Source organism: Neovison vison, chromosome 2 (genome assembly GCF_020171115.1).
Source record: "Neovison vison isolate M4711 chromosome 2, ASM_NN_V1, whole genome shotgun sequence".
Taxonomy (NCBI): Eukaryota; Metazoa; Chordata; class Mammalia; order Carnivora; family Mustelidae; genus Neogale; species Neogale vison.
This window is the reverse complement of record NC_058092.1, coordinates 182,940,624-182,959,568: the sequence shown is the minus strand read 5'-3', so window position 1 is coordinate 182,959,568 and position 18,945 is coordinate 182,940,624. Positions and strand designations below refer to the sequence as shown.

Below are 18,945 nucleotides of genomic sequence, written 5' to 3'. Positions count from 1 at the left end.
TTCCCATTATTAAAAAAATTGTTCATTGTCGTGAATAAACAATGAATGTTGGAACACTGAAAAAATAAAATTAAATTTAAAAAAACTATTCACCTCATTGAAGCACAAATGCTAAACATAAGTAGTTAGAATGTAAGAGTATTTAAAATAATGACTATATTTATTTGATTTATTTCAGATTGATGACCCAAAGTGTATCTTGCCAGGTTATCTTCCACTGAGGATTGACTGTTTCTGTTTTGATTTCCACTGTTACTCTTCCTGCCTTTTGTGGGAATAGCCCTTTGATCTATAGAATGGGACAGACCATAGGGATTGATAAGTGAGGTACCACTCCTAGCTCACAAGGGTATCTTACCCTCTTTCCCCTCTGGGTATTCAACATCCATTTGTTCAGCACCTGTTGTGTGTCAGGCATTATTAGCATTATGGATAGCTTACCTTGGGAAGTCTGTTAGCTGTACTTTCAGTCTGATTTGGATGTCCAGTAGCATCTAACGTCAGGTATTTCTCTAATAGAGTATGTCCTACACTTTATGGTAACTGCTTGTTTACCTATGTCCCCTGAGTTGGTTCTCTCAAGGGTTGAGCTCTGCCTTCATCCCCTACAAGGAGGACAGGGTGAGGCGCCATAATGGATGCCCAATGATGTTTATTGAAGAAGGATGGCTCAGTCCATGTTTTTGGAGACTTTATGTTCAGTGGGGAGAAATAAGGCACATAGGAAGAACAATTGAAAAGACAACCCTGAAATCAAGACCTGAGCTGAAATTAAAGAGTTCGGTACTGAAAGATACAGACAGTGTCTTTCAAAAGTAAGGATGGAAAATTCTTAACAACGTAGCAAATCAGGCATGCAACTCTTGGTTCTGGGGTCATGAGTTGGGTGTAGACATTACTTTAAAAAAAAAATAAATAAAGTAGGTAACATACTAGCAAATTAAACCCAGTGATACATAAAAAGTTTATTATAGCATAATCAAGTTGAATTTATCCTAGGATTACCAAATGGTTTAATAATCTAAAGTCAATAGTGTGATTTCCAGTAATAACAGCATAAAAGAGAAAATCCTTAAATGGATGCAGGAAAAGTAGTTGGAAAATTCACTATGGATTCATTATATAAACCAGTAACATTAGAGACCTTCCTCAATCTGATAGAGGGCATTTTGTCAGATTACATTTTCCAACAATACATTTCATCTCACCTGCTCCTTCTCATGTGTCATTAACACTCGTCCCATCAAGAGGTAAGGACTATGTGGGGTACCTGGGTGGCTCAGTTTTTAAGCGTCTGCCTTCTGGTCAGGTCATGATCCGGGAGTCCTAGGATCAAGCTCCACATGGGGCTCCCTGCTCAGCAGGAAGTCTGCTTCTCCCTCTCCCACTCCCCCCGCTTTTGTTCCCTCTCTCGCTGTCTCTCTCTCTGTCAAATAAATAAAAGCTTTTAAAAAGAGAGAGAGAGAGAGACTATGTTCACCTCTTAAATTTGGCTTGGTGCACCTAAGACTACAGTGGGAGTAAGGCTATGTGACTTTTGAGGTTATGTCACAGTGCTGAAATAGCTTCTTTTGGAATTCTTGCTCCTGGAATCCAGCCACCATGCTATGAGGAAGCCAAGCAGCCTCTGCAGAGAAACTTATAGCCAGCCTCAACTTACCAGCCATTTGAGTAAGCCATCTTCAAATCAGGTTCTTCAGTCCCAGCTGATGGCTTTGTGGAACAGAAACAAGGTTTCCCCACTGAGCTCTGTCCAAATTGAAATTTCACAAACTAAAAAAGATTATTGTTGTTTTAAGACACTAAGTTTGGGAAGTTTGTTTGTTTGTTTTTAAAGATTTTATTTATTTATTTATTTATTTATTTGACAGACAGAGATCACAAGTAGGCAGAGAGGCAGGCAGAGAGAGAGGAGAAAGGAGGAAACAGGCTCCTCACGAGCAGAGAGCCCGATGCGGGGCTCGATCCCAGGACCCTGGGATCATGACCTTAGCTGAAGGCAGAGGTTTTAATCCACTGAGCCACCCAGGCGCCCCAGTTTGTTTTGTTTTTATGTAGTATTAGATAACTGTAACAGTTACCCATGAAAACCCAACAGCTAGCATCATACTTCATGGTGAAATATTGAATGCTTTCCTCCTAAGAGCAGGTAAGGATACCCAGTGTCACAACTTCTATTTAACCAATGAACATAGGTAAGAAAATGAAATAAAAAGCATAAAGAGCAGAAAGGAAGAAGTAAAACTCCCTCTATTTGTAGATGACATGATTATTTATGTAGAAAGTCTTAATGGACCTATAGCACAATTTCGAGAAATTATAAGTGAATTTATATCTCAGAATATAAAGTAAATGTAAAAATATACATTTTAAAAAAAGATTTTATTTTCATTTTTATTTGCAGCCTGCTTCTGTCAAAGATTTTATTTTTAAGTGCTCTCTACATCCAATGTGGGGCTTGAACTCACAACCACAAGATCAAGAGTTGCATGTTCCACCAAGTGAGCCAGCCAGGTGCCCCTAAAATATATATACTTTGATTCACTATCAGGAAGCAATTCGAAAGCAATTTTTTAAAAAGATTTGTTTATTTATTTGACAGAGAGAGACAGTAAGAGAGGGAACATAAGTTGGGGGAGTGGAAGAGAGAAGCAGGCCTCCTGCAGAGCAGGGAGCCTGATGCAGGGCTTGACCCCGGGACCCTGGGATCATGACCTGAGCCGAAGGCAGATGCCCAATGACTGAGCCACCCAGGTGCCCCTGAAAAAAAAATTTAAAAGCAATTTCGTTTAGGGGTACTTGGCTGGTTCAGTCTGTAGAGCCTGCGACTCTTGATCCCAATGTGGTGAGTTCAAGTCCCACACTGAGCATAGAGCTTACTTAAAAAAAAAATTCAGTGGGTGCCTGGGTGGCTCAGTGGGTTAAAGCCTCTGCCTTTGGCTCAGGTCATGATTCCAGGGTCCTGGGGTCAAGCCCGGTATTGGGCTCTCTGCTCAGCAGGGAGCCTGCTTCCTCCTCTCTCTCTGTCTGCCTCTCTGCCTACTTGTGATCTCTGTCTGTCAAATAAATAAATAAAATCTTTTTTTTTTTTTTATTTTAAGATTATTTATTTATTTATTTCACAGAGAGATACCACAAGCAGATGGAAAGGCAGGCAGAGAGAGAGAGAGAGAGGGAAGCAGGCTCCCCGCTGAGCAGAGAGCCCGATGCGGGACTCGATCCCAGGACCCTGAGATCATGACCTGAGCCGAAGGCAGCGGCTCAACCCACTGAGCCACCCAGGCGCCCAATAAATAAAATCTTAAAAAAAAAAATTCAGGAGTGTCTGGCTCCCTCGATTGGTGGAGCATTGAAGTCTTGTGTGGGTTGTGAATTTGAGCCCCACATTGGGTATAGACATTACTTAAAAAAATAAAATCTTGGGGCGCCTGGGTGGCTCGGTGGGTTGGGCCGCTGCCTTCGGCTCAGGTCATGATCTCGGGGTCCTGGGATCGAGTCCCACATTGGGCTCTCTGCTCGGCGGGGAGCCTGCTTCCTCCTCTCTCTCTGTGCCTGCCTCTCTGCCTGCTTGTGATCTCTGTCTGTCAAAAAAATAAAATAAAATAAAATAAAATAAAATAAAATAAAATCTTTAGTGGCACCTGGGTGGCGCAGTCAGTTAGGCATCTGACTCTTGGGTTTGGCTCAGGTTGTGATCTCAGGGTCATGAGATCCAGCCCGGCATTGTGCTCCATGCTTAGAGTCGGCTTGAGGATTCTCTCTCCCTCTCTCTGCCCCACAAACTCATGCCCTCTCTCTCTCAAATAAGTAAATAAATCTTAAAAAACAAAAACAAAAACAAAAAAAACCGAACAACCTTTAAAGTACCTGGGTAGCTCAATCAGTACAGCATGTGACTCTCGATCTTGGGGTTTTAAGTTCAAACCCCATTTGGGGTATAGAGACTACTTTAAAAAAAATCTTTAAAAAACAATAAAATCTGTAAGTTAAAAAAAGGAGCCCAAGAAAAAACAATCAAAAAGAAAGATTTTATTTATTTGACAGAGATCACAAGTAGGCAGAGAGGCAGGCAAAGAGAGAGGAGGAAGCAGGCTCCCTGCTGAGCAGAGAGCCTGATGCAGGGCTTGATCCCAGCAGAAGGCAGAGGCCTTAACCCACTGAGCCACCCAGGTGACCCAACAATTTAATTTATAATACATCAAAAACAATTTATAATACATAAAACATTTCAACTTAGTAAAAGATGTGCAAGAGCTCTAAACTGACAATTACAAAATGTTGCTAAGAGACACTAAAGATCTGTATAAATGGAGAGATAACCCATGTTAATGAATCAGAAGACTATAGTGTAGGGGCGCCTGGGTGGCTCAGTGGGTTAAGCCACTGCCTTCGGCTCAGGTCATGATCTCGGAGTCCTGGGATCGAGTCCTGCATCGGGCTCTCTGCTCAGCAGGGAGCCTGCTTCCCTCTCTCTCTCTCTGCCTGCCTCTCTGCCTACTTGTGATTTCTCTCTGTCAAATAAATAAATAAAATCTTTAAAAAAAATAAAAAAAAAAGACTATAGTGTAAAGAAATTAATTTTTCCAAGTTGATGTATAGATCAAATGCAATCTCAATCACAATTCCTGTAAGCTCTTTCTATTATTATTTTTAAAGATTTTATGTATTTATTTGAGAGAGAGCGTGAGGCAGAGATAGAGCACGAGCAGGGAAGAGAGGGAGAAGCAGGCTCTCTGGTGAGTAGGCTGCCCCAGGTGGGACTCAATCCCAGGACCCTAGGATCAAGACCTGAGTGGCAGACGTTTAACTGTCTGAGCCACCCAGGTCCCAGTCCCCCAGCCCTCTGAAGGCTCTTTTCTAGAAATTTACAATCTGATTCTAAAATCTGTATAGGAACTCAAACATCTAGAATGCCCAAAACAATCTTAAAAAAGAACAAAGGCATCACCACTTGACCATATGACTTACTATAAAACTGTAGTAATTATAACATTGAGGAACTGGCATAACGATCAATAAACATCAAAAGAACAGAGTAGAGAGCGCAGAAACAGACTTGTACTTACATGGTCATTTGACTTTTTAAGGGTGCCAAAGCAATCCAATGGGGAAGGAAAGCCTTTTCAACAAGTGCTGCTGGAAAAACTGGATATGCACACAGTGGGTAAGGGAGATTCAATTTCTTTTTTTTTTTTTAAAGGTTATTTATTTATTTATTTGACAGAGAGAAATCACAAGTAGACGGAGAGGCAGGCAGAGAGAGAGAGGAAGGGAAGCAGGCTCCCTGCTGAGCAGAGACCCGATGCGGGACTCGATCCCAGGACCCTGAGATCATGACCTGAGCCGAAGGCAGCGGCCTAACCCACTGAGCCACCCAGGTACCCCAGGAGATTCAATTTCTACCTTGTACCACACACACAAATTAATTTGAGATGGATTATGAACCAAAATGAAATATACAGCAATCAAGCTTCAAGAAGAAAACAGGAGAATATCTTCATTACTTAGGGGTTAGGAAAGACTCCTTAGGCCACAGGCAGCAAAAAGCATGGAAGAAACATGGACAAATTAGACTTCAGAAAGACTTAAACTTCTCTATGTCTAAAGATCTTATTAAGAAGATGAATAAGTGTGGTGCTTGGCTGGCTCAGTTAGAAAAGCATGTGACTCTTAATCTGGGGGTTGTAAGTTTGAGCCCCACACTGGGTGTAGAGATTACTTAAAAATAAAATCTTAAAAAAAAATTGATGAATATGCATGCCACAGACTGGGAGAAAATCCTTGCAAACTTATGCAACAAAAGTCTTGCATCTAGAATATAAAGAATCTCTGTAACTTAATAATAAAAGAACAATGCAAATTTATTTTAACTTTTTGATTTTATAAAAAAGATTTTATTTATTTATTTATTTGACAGAGAGCGAGAGAGAGAGAGACTGTGAGAGAGGGAACACAAGCAGGGGGAGTTAGAGAGGGAGAAGCAGGCTTCCAGCTGAGCAGGGAACCCGGTGTGGGGCTGGATCCCAGCACCCTGGGATCATGACCTGGGCTGAAGGCAGAGGCTTAACGACTGAGCCACCCAGGCACCCCTATTTTAACTTTTAAAAAAGATTTTATTTTCAAGTAATCTCTCTACCCAACATGAGACTTGAACTCACAACCATGAGATCAAGAGTCCCATGCTCTACTGAGTAAGCTAGCTAGGCACCCCAAGAACAACGCAATAAAAAAAAAGAATAGATAAAGGATTTGAACAGACATACTATATTGAAAGGTATAGAAATGACTAAACATGCCAGACAGAAAATAGTGTGTATCATATGATTCCATTTATGTGGAGTTCTAGGGTAGACAGATCTAATCTGTAGTGGAAAACAAAGAACAAAAACAGACTAGTGGTTACCTCTCTAGCAGGGATGAATGTAGGAATTGCTTGAAAAAGGGCATGAGAGACCTTTCTAGAGTGATGATAACACATTCTTTGTTTAGTAGGGGTTTGAATTAAACTCATTTGTCAAAATTCATCAACTGGTACACAGTTGATGTGCATTTTTAAAATGTAAACTTTAAATCTTTACATATAAAACTTACATTAAATTAAAAAAAATTTTTTTTAAATATTGGGAAAAGGGACTGAATTGCAGAGAGCCAAGTGTGGAAACACATTTAAGTGTGCTGAAGTTTTTTACAATAGAGATAATGATTGAATAGTGACCTTGGAGACAGAAAGGCATGAAGAGATTTAAGAAAGTTTTAAAGGCTGAATCTATGGGTCTGCCTAGGGATTGAATGTGGGTGGTAACAGAAGGGAATCAGGAGAACTTCTGGGTTTCTGGCCTTATATTCTGGGTAGAGAGTGCTATTACTGGGAAGAATAATGGGTCTGTCGAGAAAATGAAAAATCCCATTTTGGCCACGTTATAATGAAAGACTTCCCCTCCACCCCTAAATATTTCAAAGTGTAGCTATCAAGTATATAGTTGGATTTTTGAATTCAGAGTAAAAGCCCAGTTGATACATATGAATTTGAGAATTGGCAGGATAGAGATGGTATTTAAAGCCATGAGCATAGGTGAAATAACCTAGGGAGCTGGTCGATAGAGAAATTTGTTCAGAACTGACCTCTGAGATTTTCAGTGTTTAGAGATTGGGCAGAAAATGAAGAGATAGTAAAGGAGACTGAGGAGGGCCTGTGAGGCTGGAGGAAAACAGCTAAATGTGGCATCACAGATAGAAAATCTGTATCTAGGGGCACCTGGGTGGCTCAGTGGGTTAAAGCCTCTGCCTTCAGCTCAGGTCATGATCCCAGGGTCCTGGGATCGAGCCCCACATTGGGCTGTCTGCTCAGCATGGAGCCTGCTTCCCTCTCTGTCTCTGCCTGCCTCTCTGCCTACTTGTGATCTCTGTCTGTCAAATAAATAAATAAAATGTTAAAAAAAAAAAAAAGAAAAAAAATCTCTATCTATTCCAGGTGAGCATTTTCCATTTTTTTCAAGAAGTTTCTCATAATTTTTGTATGAATTAACATAAATGTAAAAGATAACTTTTTTTTTTAAAAGATAACTTTTTAATTGTTTATTTTTTAAAAGTTTGTTTTGTTTTGTTTTTTTAATTTGTCAGAGAAAGAGAGACAGCAGGGTTCAAGTAGGGGGAGCAGCAGAGGGAGAAGCAAGCTACCAGATGAGCAAGAAGTCCAATTTGGTACTGAATTCCAGGACCCTGGGATTGTGACCTGAGCTGAAGGTAGAGGCTTAAGGGCTGAGCCACCCAGGCATCCTTAAACAACTTTTTTTTAAAAGTCTTTTCTTTCTTTCTTCTTCTTCTTCTTCTTCTTCTTCTTTTTTTTTTTAAGATTTACTTGTTTTAGAGAGAGTGTGAGCACCAGCACAAGCTGGGGAGGGGGAGAAGGAGAGAAGCAGACTCTTCTTCCCTGAGCGCTGGGTTCCAGGACCCTGAGATCATGATGTTAGCCAAAATCAAGAGTTGGTCACTCAACTGCCTGAGTCACCCAGGCACCTGCTCCAAAAGTAACTTTTGATAAAGATTATTTTAAAATTGGATGATGGGAGGGGCACCTGGGTGGCTCAGTGGGTTGGGCCTCAGGTCATGGTCCTGGGATTGAGCCCCGCATTGGGCTTTCTGCTCAGCAGGGAGCCTGCTTCCTCCTTTCTCTCTGCCTGCCTCTCTGCCTACTTGTGATCTCTCTCTCTGTGTCAAATAAATAAATAAATAAAATCTTTAAAAAAAAAAAAATGGATGATGCAGGATACCTGGGTGGCGCAGTTGATTAAGCATCTGCCTTCAGCTTGGGTCATAATCCCAGGGTCCTGGGATCAAGTCCCATATCAACCTCCTTGCTCAGTGGGGAACCCGCTGCTCCCCCTGCTTGTGCTCTCTCTCTCTCTGTCAATTAATAAAAATCTTTAAAAATAACAATAAATAAAATTGTATAATGGGAGCACCTGTCTGGCTCAATCAGACAAGCATTTGAATCTTGACATTGGAGTTATGAGTTTGAGACTCATGCTGGGTTTAGAGATTACTTAAAAAATAAAATCTTCTGGGGAGGGTGTTGGGAGGCATGGGGTGGCTGGGTGGTGGATATTAGAGGGTATGAGAAAAAAATAATTAAAAAAATAAAGTCTTCTAAAAATTGTTATTTTTAGAAGATTTTATTTATTTACTTGAGAGAGAGCAAGAGCCAGAGAGAGCATGAGCCAGGTGAAGGGCAGAGAGAAAGCAGAATCCCTGGTGAGCAGGGAGCCCGTTATAGCGCCTGATTCCGGGACTCCAGGATCATGACTTGAGCTGAAAGCAGACTCTTAACCAACTGAGCCACCGAGGTGCCCCCAAATCTTAAAAAAACTGTGATAAAATAAAATTGGATAATAGCTTTATGAGGTGATTATTTTATTATTTTTAACACATTTCATTCAGAAATATTCCCTAGTATATTATTTTTTTGAAGATTCTTTTGGGGGTTAAGGAAGCCTGGGTGGCTCAGTCAATTAAGCCTCTGCAGGGAGAAGCAGGGAGCCAGCTTTTCCCTCTGTCTTCTGTTCCCCCTACTTACGCTCTCTCTGACAAATAAATAAAACCCTTTAAAATTTTTTTTAAAAAGGATTTTATTTATTTGAGAGAGAGTGAGAGAGAACAAGTAGGCAGAGAGACAGGCAGAGGAAGAGGAGAAGCAGCTTTGCTGAGCAAGGAGCTCTCATCCAGGGCTCCATCCCAGGACCCGGGACCATGACCCCAGCCTAAAGCAGAGGCTTAATGGACTGAGCCACCCAAATGTCCCTTAAAAACTTTGCAAAATTAAACTAATATCTAAACCCAATGATGTCATAGATGAAGAAGCAATGCCCTTGAGAAGGAGTACAAGTAGGGTGGTTCATTGATCAGTATGGACTTTGTCTACTGTTGAAAAAAGTGGAAATAGGTTATAAGACAAGTACAGATATTAGTACTTTTATAGATTTAGTTGTGGCTTGATGAGGAAGTTCTTATCTGACAGCTTCTATTTTCTCAATGAGTTTTCCACATTAAAAAAAAAAAAAAAAAAGAGGAGGAGGGGCTCCTGGGTGGTCTCAAAATTCAGCCCCACCTGGGGCTCCTGTATCTATTTTCCCTCTGCTCTTCCCCCTGCTCATGCTCCCGCAAGCTCTTTCTCCTTATAAAATAAATCAATCTTAAACCAGAAGAGGGGCGCCTGGGTGGCTCAGTGGGTTAAGCCTCTGCCTTCAGCTCAGGCATGATCTCAGGGTCCATGAATGGAGCCCCGCATTGGGCTCTCTGCTAGGCAGGGAGTCTATATCCCTCGCCCCGCCTGCCTCTCTGCCTACTTGTAATCTCTGTCAAATAAATAAATGAATGAATGAATGAATGTTTAAAAAACAAAACAAAACAAAAACAACAAAGGCAGGGGCACCTGGGTGGCCCAGTTGGTTAAGCCTCTGCCTGCCTTCCACTCAGGTCAAGATCCCAGGCTCCTGAGATCCAGCTTGCCTGGGGCTCCCTACTCAGCCCGGAGTCCGCTTCTCCCCTGCTCGCCCCCGCGCCCCCGTGCTCTCTCTCTCTCTCTAAAAAAAAAAAGAAAGAAAGAAAAAAGGAAAAAAAAAAAAAGAAAGAAAGAGGGGAGGTTGTTTCCCCCCAAATTGGAAAATTCTGCAAGCTAACAAGGGACGGCTGGGTTTGGACAATTGATTTTAAAAGTGTGAGTTGAGCAAGGATTGGCGTGTCTAAGAGAAAGAGCGGGAGCACTTAGTCTGGGCCAGATTAGGAGACTCCTCGTCTACGAAAGCCGAAAGCAAGGGAGTAAAGACTTTGTTCAGACTCCCGCCACCGAGTGGGGGGCTCCGCGTGGAAGCGCCAGGCCGGGAGGGGGCTCTTTCGCGCAGGTCCCTTGGGGCCACCGCGGAAAGGCGCATGCGCACAGCGCCTCCCAAACTCGCGCTTCTTTTTTTGTCGTCGGAGCTGCTGGGTTTTTCTGATTTTACCTGGCGACAGTTTGCATTTTCCGCGCTTGCCATGGCGCAACTGGAAGAACTGGAGCTGCTGAAGAAGAGTCTCGGGGAAGAGGCTGAGCGGCCGGCGGAGCGGTGAGCGGAGCGGAGGGAGGGTCTGGGAGCCCGGCGGGAGATTTGAAAGGAAGGAGCGGGAGAGGCCGCAGTCGCGCCTCTGAGGAGCCGGGCTCCGGGTTAAAGGACCCCACTCGGGGCTCCCGGTGAGTTTGCAAAGCTGGGGTCCGCTTCATAGTATTCTCTTTGGGGCCGCGCTCGGGCCAGAGCCCAGAGACGGCTCCCTTAACGGTTCATTTCTTTCTTTAGGTATCACTTACCCGAATTCGGGGAGGGCCAGGCACCTTAAACGCCCTCATAAAGGGAAGTTGCAACTGTAGATGCTTTCCTCTAGGTTTAAGTCGGGGAAACTTGCTCCAGGAGAGCTCTCTATCCTCAGCTTGGACTAGTCAGATCAACTTGACCCATAATCATGGTGTGGAATTATTTTCAATTAATAATGATACTAATTATTGTTGACGGATCTTTGCATTTTGGGTTTTGATCAGCATTATTCTTTGCGAAATCCTTAAGGCGTCCCAGCCGACGCCGGGAAATTCATGGCCTGAGGCCTCCTGAAGTAGGTGAATGAGGCGATTACAGAGTAAGAGAGCCGAGGGTTGGGTGTTAGAATTATAGAGGTAACGACGTTGGACTCAGTTGTACTGTCACTGACAAAGACTGCAGTCAAACTGGAAAGACTAACGAGGGACTTAGTGTTTTCTATAACGATTAGAGAATTCTGCAGTTTTCAGGCGGCTTAAGGATTGATGGATAAAAGTGTTGTGAAGTTGACCTGCCCGTTATAAATAAGAAATGTGTGAGTTACTCCGTGAAGGAATGAGCGAAATGACAGTATTAAGCTTGCTTTTCTCTGCGAGGTAGGGGCTAGTTGTTTCTCACTGAATTTTATAGAAGGATTTTCTTCATGAAATAGTAGTTTGGAGTAGTGATTTCTAAGGAGGCCTAAAGGTTAATGTAAGACTGTGGCTCACAGTAGGACATCAGCAAACCACCCACACTATGCTTTTCCCTGACAAATATCCCTTTCATTTACAAAAGGGTTAGTGTCCAAGTCATTTCCTTTTGCTTGTACTTTGGTAAGGTTTGCACCAGTGGTAGGAATTTGTTATTTAATATTTTTCTTTTTTTTTTTTTTTTTTTTAGATTTTATTTATTTATTTGAGAGAGAGACAGTGAGAGAGAGCATGAGCGAGGAGAAGGTCAGAGAGCGAAGCAGACTCCCCATGGAGCTGGGAGCCTGATGTGGGACTCGATCCTGGGACTCCAGGATCACGCCCTGAGCCGAAGGCAGTCGTCCAACCAACTGCGCCACCCAGGCGTCCCTATTTAATATTTTTCAATTTATCCTTGATTTTCATGATTATGGATGTCCCAGAGAGCTCCTCCTAAGAACTAAGAGTGTGTTTGGAAAAATCCATATCATAAGCATGTTTTAAGTGGCATTACGTCTGGGAAGTTTAAAAAAAAATTTTTTTTTTTTTTTAAGATTTTATTTATTTATTTGACAGACAGAGATCACAAGCAGGCAGAGAGAGAGGAGGAATCAGGCTCCCTGCTGAGCAGAGAGCCCGATGTGGGCCTCTATCCCAGGACCCTGAGATCATGACCTGAGCCGAAGGCAGCGGCTTAACCCACTCAGCCCCTTTAAATTTTTTTTTTAAGTTTTTTTATTTATTTAACGGAGAGAGAGATCACAAGTAGGCAGAGGCAGGCAGAGGTGGGGTGGGAAGCAGGCTCCCTGCTGAGCAGAGAGCCCTATACAGGGCTCCATCCCAGGACCCTGAGATCATGACCTGAGCTGAAGGCAGAGGCCCAACACTCTGAGCCACCCAGGTGGCCCATGTCTGGGAAGTTTTTTAATAGGAATTCTACTATGCCCTTAGTCTCTTAATTTTTACCTATTTAGCTAATGATCATTGTGATAAGCTTTCTACAAGAAGCAAACCTAGAAAATTGAGAAGGTTGGTTTGTAGATAAAGGAAATTGGATGACTTATTTTATATTAAAGTAGTTTTGTTTGTATATGTTTCAGATTTCAGAAGAAGGTGGAAGCTTCCATTTCTAAAATGGTTTTGAACGGAGGAATAGATAACCGGTACTTGGTGTTAGCGGTCAATATTTTACAGAATGAAGAAGGAACCCATGAAAAACACCTAATCATTACTGCTTCCCAGTCACTAGAAAATAAAGAACTGTGTATCCTTAGGAATGACTGGTAATTTTCGTGTTACTTTGAGCACTAATCTGGCGTAAGGGGACCATCTTAAAACTCATCACATTGGCTTGTGTGGATGTTGCTATAATTTAATTGTTAATAAAGGGAATAGAAATGAACCTGAATTAATTTCTTGTAGAAATTGTGCTTGTTACCCCAGCATCTCAAGCTCCTTATTCTGAAACTTGGTTTTTATTGTCATTTGAAAATTTATTACAAAGGTCCTTATTAAGTGACTACTTCTAAAATTTCCCAGTACTTTTTGTCTTAAGATTGCAGCTTTTCACTAAGAGCAAAACTAATTACAGTATTAGAACATTCTTAAACCCTAGATTTCTCTACTCAAGCAACGTATGGTTTGTGAGGGGTGAAGGGGAAATGCAGAGAAAGTGGAGGTCTAATTTTGTCTATTTAGGCTTTTTGTCCAGATAAAAATGATAAATATTTTATGCTTAACACATTGGGTTTGGCTTCATGCCTTAGGACTTACAGAAACCAGATATGCTAGAAGTTTTAAGAATGAGAGAATTATTATTGAAACAATCCAATTATGGAATTGGAGCGATGTATTAACACTATTAAAGATTTGGTAGCTTTTGCGTTAGATGATGCTAACATTAAGCAGTTTTCCTTTTTGGTATTTCAGGAAGACCCCTGAGTATTCTCAGGTATATTTCAAAGGTAGAAAGGAGTAGAGTGACTAGGAGAAGATTCAAAAGACTACATCCTAGTGTTAGATTTTTTTGAAAGACCCAAAAGTTTACAGATACCCTTCCTTTAGATAAAATATTTGTTTACTTTTTGAGGCTTCTTTAATATGTTTAAATGTAGGAATCTAAACTATGTATACTATGCTTTATTTGTAGGTGCTCTGTACCAGTGGAGCCAGGGGACATCATTCATTTGGAGGGAGACTGCCTATCTGATACTTGGATAATAGATGAAGATTTTGGATATTTGATTCTATATCCAGACATGCTGATTTCTGGCACAAGCATAGCCAGTAGTATTCGGTGTATGAGAAGAGCTGTCCTGAGTGAAACTTTTAGGGTGAATAATATTAACAGCTGGTGTTTCTACGGGTATTAGAGTTACAGAGCACTTTCACACTTTCAAAAAAAATTCTTTTTTAAATTTATTTACTTGACAGAGAGAAAGAGAGCACACAAGCAGGGGGAGTGGCACGCAGAGGGAGAGGGAGAAACAGGTTCCCACTGAACAGGGAGCCTGATGGGCTCAGTCCCAGGACCCTGGGATCATGACCTAAACCAACGGCAGATACTTAACCTACTGAGCCAGCCAGGCGCCTGATAACACTTTTTATTTTTTTTTTAAGTAAACTCCCATGTATCCATTTTGTTGTTCTCAAAATTCTATTATTTTGCAAGTAAATGAAAGCTGAAGATCTTTAAAATATAAATATAATATCTTTATCATACATAATATAAGGAATCATAATTCCTTAAATTAATATAATGCTCAATTTTCTGTAATGTCTTTTTATTATTTCTTATTTTTATTATTATTGTTTAGAGAGAAGGGGAGTGCTTGCGGGGTTTGGGGGGTGGGGGGAAAGGGAGAGAGAATCTCAGGCAGGCTCTGTGCTCAGTGCCAAGCCAGACACGCTCCATCTCACAACCCTGAGATCGTCATTTGAGCTGAAATCAAAAGTTGGATGCTTAACTGACTGAGCCACCCAGGCGCCCCTGTAATGTGTTTTATTGAAAATATCTTTTTAGGGGGACCTGGGTGGTTCAGTGGATTAAGCGTCTGCCTTCAGTTCAGGTCATGATATTGAGGTCTGGGATCGAGCCCTGAATTGGGCTCTCTGCTTGGTGGGGAGTCTGCTTCTCTCTCTCCCTCTGCCCCTCCCCCTTGCTCATACTCTTTCTCTTGCTTGTGCTCTCTCTCTCTCAAATAATAAATAAAAGCTTTAAAATTGTTGTCAGAGGGAGAGAGAGAACACAAGCAGGGGGAGTGGCAGGCAGAGGGAGAGGGAGAAGCAGGATCCCCGCTGAGCAGGGAGCCTGATGCAGACTGATCCCAGGAGCCTGGGAGCATGACCAGAGCTGAAGGCAGGCGCTTAACTGACTGAGTCACCCAGGCCCCCCAAGAAAATATTTTTATTTAGTTGTTTTCTTAGAATCAGTCAGAATCCAAATAAGATCTTTTTCTTCTTTTTTTAAAAGATTTTATTTATTTTATTATTTTGTAAAGATTTTATTTATTTGAGAGAGAAAGAGAGCACATGGGAGGGAGAGACAGTCTGGAGCAGACTCTATACTGAGTGCAGAGGGCCCTTTGCAGGGCTTGATCACATGACCGTGAGAGCATGACCTGAGCAGATACCAAGGGTCAGATGCTTAAGCAACTGAGCCACCCAGGCACCCCTTAAGATTTTATTTTTTATTATTTTTAAATTATTTTTCTTTTTTTAAAGATTTTGTTTATTTATTTGGCAGACAGAGATCACAAGTAGGCAGAGAGGCAAAGGGGGAGGTGTGGAAGCAGGCTCCCTGCTGAGCGGAGGGCCTGATGTGGGGCTTGATCCCAGAACCCTGAGATCATGACCTGAGCCAAAGGCAGAGGCTTAACCCACTGAGCCACCCAGGTGCCCCAAGATTTTATTTTTTTTAAGTAGTCTCTAATCCCAACATAGAGTTTGAAACTACAACCCCAAGATCAAGATTTGCATGCTTCTCTGACTGAGCCAGCCAGGTTCTTCCAAAAAAATTTTTTTTGCATTATGTTTGGTTGGTATGTCTCCTAAGTTTCTTTTAATCTATATTAGTTTTACCTTGTACTTACCCTCTTTACTTCAGTGCCATTTGTTGAAGAATCTGGGTTTTATTTATTAAAGAATTTCTTCTTTTCAGGGTATTTTTTAAATTATACAATTTATAGGTATATAGAAATCCAAAAATACAGCTGAGCAAAAAGAAAAAAAAAAGAGAAGGAAAAAATCCCTAAATAGACATTTCCTAATAGTCTTAGTTGTCAATTATTGTAGTTTTAAAAAATCAGCTTTGTATTTTCATTTGTGGGTAGGGGCTATCAACTTGTCTTTTAATTACATTCTTTTTTTTTTAATTTGACAGAGAGAGATGACAAGTAGGCAGAGAGGCAGGCAGAGAGGCAGGCAGAGAGAGAGAGAGGAGGAAACAGGCTCTCTGCTGAGCAGAGAGCCCGATGCGGAACTCGATCCCAGGACCCTGAGATCATGACCTGAGCCAAAGGCAGCGGCTTAACCCACTGAGCCACCCAGGCGCCCCTTTTAATTACATTTTATAAGTTAGCCCTGAATATTTTTTTAATTCTTAAAAACTTTTTATTTTAAGTACTTTAAGACTCACAAAGAACTTGCATAAATAGTACAGAGAGTCCTCTGTAAATTTTTAAGATTTTTGAAGCATGTCTTGGTGGCTTTATTATATCTTTAAGAGGAAGGTCTAGGCTAAGAATAGAATTAATTGAGAAATATGGTGTCTTTTTAAAAAATACTGTTTCTTTTTGAGTGGAGGGAACATTTTTGACAAGTTCCCTTGTCAAAAATCTTTGTTGTAAGTTTGAAGTTTATGGTTTTTTTTTTTTTTAAGATTTTATTTATTTGACAGAGAGAGACACAGAGAGAGAGGGAACACAAGCAGGGGGAGTGTGAGAGGGAGAAGCAGACTCCCTGCTGAGCAGAGAGCCTGATGCAGGGCTCAATCCCATGACCCAACCTGAAGGCAGACGCTTAACGACTGAGCCATCAAGGCGCCTGAAGTTTATGTTTTTGTTTTTTTTTTTTTTAAAGATTTTATTTATTTATTTGTCAGAGAGAGAGGGAGCATAGGCAGACAGAGAGGCAGGCAGAGGCAGAGGGAGAAGCAGGCTCCCTGCCGAGCAAGGAGCCCGATGTGGGACTCGATCCCAGGACGCCGGGATCATGACCTGAGCCGAAGGCAGCTGCTTAACCAACTGAGCCACCCAGGCGTCCCTGAAGTTTATGTTTGATAATATCTTTTACTTACATGAATTTATGAGCTATGGCTGCATTGGGTTTTATTTGAGTAGATTATAAAGTGAAATTAGAAAATAATACATTAAGCATTTGAGAATACATTGAAATTTTTCATATAGGTTATTTTTAGTGTTTTCAAAATGGAAATCACTGATTAAAAAAGAACATGCTTGTAAAATCAAGTAATTCTGAATAGAAGGAAGTAAAAGTTGGGTGCCTGGGTGGCTCAGTCAGTTGAGTGCTTTTGGCTCAGGTCATGATCTCAGGGTTCTGGGATCCAGCCCTGCATTGGGCTCCCTGCTCATGGGGAGTCTGCTTCTCCCTCTCCCCCTGCTTGTGCACTCTTTTCTCTCTCAAACGAATAAATTTAAAAAAAATTAAAAAAAAAAAGAGGGGCGCCTGGGTGGCTCAGTGGGTTAAGCCGCTGCCTTGGGCTCAGGTCATGATCTCAGGGTCCTGGGATCGAGTCCCGCATCGGGCTCTGCTCAGCAGGAAGCCTGCTTCCCTCTCTCTCTCTATCTCTCTATACCAGCCTCTCCATCTACTTGTGATTTCTCTCTGTCAAATAAATAAATAAAATCTTAAAAAAAAAAAGAAAGTGAAAGTCATCTATAATTTTACTCACTAGAAAAAAGTTATTTAATATTTTGACATTTGTGGGACGCCTGGGTGGCTCAGTTGGTTAAGCAGCTGCCTTCGGCTCAGGTCATGATCCTAGTGTCCTGGGATCGAGTCCCGCATCGGGCTCCTTGCTCGTCAGGGAGCCTGCTTCTCCCTCTGCCTCTGCCTGCCTATCTGTCTGCCTGTGCTCGCTCTCTCTCCCTCTCTCTCTGAAAAATAAATAAATAAAATCTTTAAAAAAAAAAAATATTTTGACATTTGTCTCACCTGTGCACTTTGGCTGTGGTGGTTTCATAGGATAGGTAATAAATATGGGATCGTGTCTGTTAATATGTTTTGAAATAAAATGTATGATTTTTTTTTTTTTTTAACTAGAGCTCTGATCCAGCCACGCGCCAAATGCTGATTGGTACAGTTCTTCATGAAGTATTTCAAAAAGCAATAAGCAATAGCTTTGCTCCAGAAAAGCTACAAGAATTTGCTTTTCAAACTGTTCAAGAAATAAGGCATCTCAAGGAAATGTAAGTAGTTACAACATGTGTTATAGGTACTATTTTATTATAGAGAATTCTCTCCTGGAATCCATAAGGTATTTCGTTATTAGACTATTAAATATAAATCAGAATAATACTAGAATGCAAATTCAGGGTTGTAGTACCCCACTGCAGTTCTGTGAAGAGCTTCTGAAATTGCAGAATAGAAACTCTTGAGCTAAAAATATCTGTACACATGCACAGTAGACTCCAGCTGCTCTCCAAGAGTGTGAAAAACATTTTGCTTTATTTCTAGAAATGTGACATACTATAAATTGTATGGGTTTGGGAGTCAGATGGACCTAGTTTTAAATTTTAGCTTTGCCAGTTTTAGGTTTGAACAGGTTACCTAAAGATTTTGAAAAAGGTGGTAATACCTATTTTGCAAAATTTTTATGACGGTGGAGAGAATATACGTAAACCCACAAATGGCTAATTGTTGACATTTTATGAGTGACTACATGCAGAGAGGTTGGCATATTCTGCTGTTTCTTTGTGACTCTTATTACAAACTGTGTTTTTTCACAGAATTATTTTTCTTAGGGGTAATTTTGTTTTCCAGACTAGTTGACGTAAACTTTTTCCCAGATGTAATTCTCTTTCCCAGTTTATTTATTTATTTAAAAAAAGATTTATTTGTTTATTTATTTATTTGACACAGAGAGAAATCACAAGTAGGCAGAGAGGCAGACAGAGAGGGGGGGGAAGCAGGCTCCCTGCTGAACAGAGAGCCCCATGTAGGCCTTGATCTCAGGACCCCGGGGTCATGACTTGAGCAGAAGGCAGAGGCTTAACCCACTGAGTCACGTGGTAACCTCTTTCCCTGTTTATATGGAAAAAATGTGTTCCAGAATGGCACATATTTGTATGGCAATACAACTGATTTACTAATGCCATATGATCTATTGTCCTAAAAATTTTTTCTTTTGTTTTTCTTTTTTCCTTTTTAATTTTTATTTATTTATTTGAGAGAGAAAGAGCATGAGTGGAGAA

The 18,945-nt window shown here is 41.2% G+C and overlaps 1 protein-coding gene across 4 annotated transcripts in view; it reads left to right on the top strand.

The window, feature by feature from the left end:
• Positions 1–10,098: 10,098 nt before the first annotated feature.
• The window catches only part of DNA2 (DNA replication helicase/nuclease 2), a 56,537-nt gene continuing 47,690 nt past the window's right edge, over positions 10,099–18,945 (top strand). For all 4 annotated transcript variants that reach the window (XM_044239645.1, XM_044239644.1, XM_044239643.1 and 1 more), the window contains exons 1-4: positions 10,099–10,598; positions 12,613–12,795; positions 13,662–13,845; positions 17,795–17,940. In XM_044239645.1, coding sequence (XP_044095580.1) covers positions 10,426–10,598; positions 12,613–12,795; positions 13,662–13,845; positions 17,795–17,940 — 686 coding nt within the window. In that variant the 5' untranslated portion in view covers positions 10,099–10,425. The remainder of the gene's footprint in view (positions 10,599–12,612; positions 12,796–13,661; positions 13,846–17,794; positions 17,941–18,945) is intronic.